The sequence below is a fragment of the Sinocyclocheilus grahami genome, unplaced genomic scaffold (genome assembly GCF_001515645.1).
Source record: "Sinocyclocheilus grahami isolate Dianchi unplaced genomic scaffold, SAMN03320097.WGS_v1.1 scaffold811.1, whole genome shotgun sequence".
NCBI classification, from domain to species: Eukaryota; Metazoa; Chordata; class Actinopteri; order Cypriniformes; family Cyprinidae; genus Sinocyclocheilus; species Sinocyclocheilus grahami.
This window is the reverse complement of record NW_015505990.1, coordinates 248,362-248,923: the sequence shown is the minus strand read 5'-3', so window position 1 is coordinate 248,923 and position 562 is coordinate 248,362. Positions and strand designations below refer to the sequence as shown.

The following is a 562-nucleotide window of genomic DNA, read 5'->3' as shown; positions in this document are numbered from 1 at the left end:
GGCAGATTTTTGCTCCAATGTGAAAGTTGCAAAAACCAGACGGTTGTGGTTTTAAATTATTCTTTATGGTCAGAACACGACAAACACTTTGTTTTTGAAGTCTTTACACTTTTCCAGTCATTTTTCCTTAAAATAAATATCTTCATAGAAAAAAAATAATAATTTCTTAGTTCTGCATGTTCTAATAAGTAATCTTATTTCAAATCAAGAAACAGGTTTGTGTTGCCTGATAATATTAAAATCTAACTTTTTTTGTCTCTTAGAAATACACATTTGATAGAAGCTTGAGTTAGGATGCAGCTGTAGATTTATGTTCATTGCTACAATTTTTACAGATATTACTGATTTTGATAATCTCATTTATATACGGTGAAACTTTACTTTTAAATTTAACTGTTTGAGGTGTTTTTTTTAACCATTAGTCTTCCATAACACAATTAGATCATAATAATCCGTTAAAACCTCAAATATAGCACCTCAATACCATGGTAAAAATGTGAAAAATGAAAAACGGTAGTCTAAATACATTTAGTATAAACGCTATAGGTTAAATCACAAAAAA

At 27.9% G+C, this 562-nt stretch overlaps 1 protein-coding gene across 1 annotated transcript in view; it reads right to left on the bottom strand.

The window, feature by feature from the left end:
* Nucleotides 1–562, bottom strand: part of LOC107562182 (serrate RNA effector molecule homolog) — a 22,042-nt gene that overhangs the window by 12,233 nt on the left and 9,247 nt on the right. Inside the window, exon 8 of the mRNA XM_016246769.1 lies at nucleotides 369–380. Within this exon, the coding sequence (XP_016102255.1) occupies nucleotides 369–380 (12 nt within the window). The remainder of the gene's footprint in view (nucleotides 1–368; nucleotides 381–562) is intronic.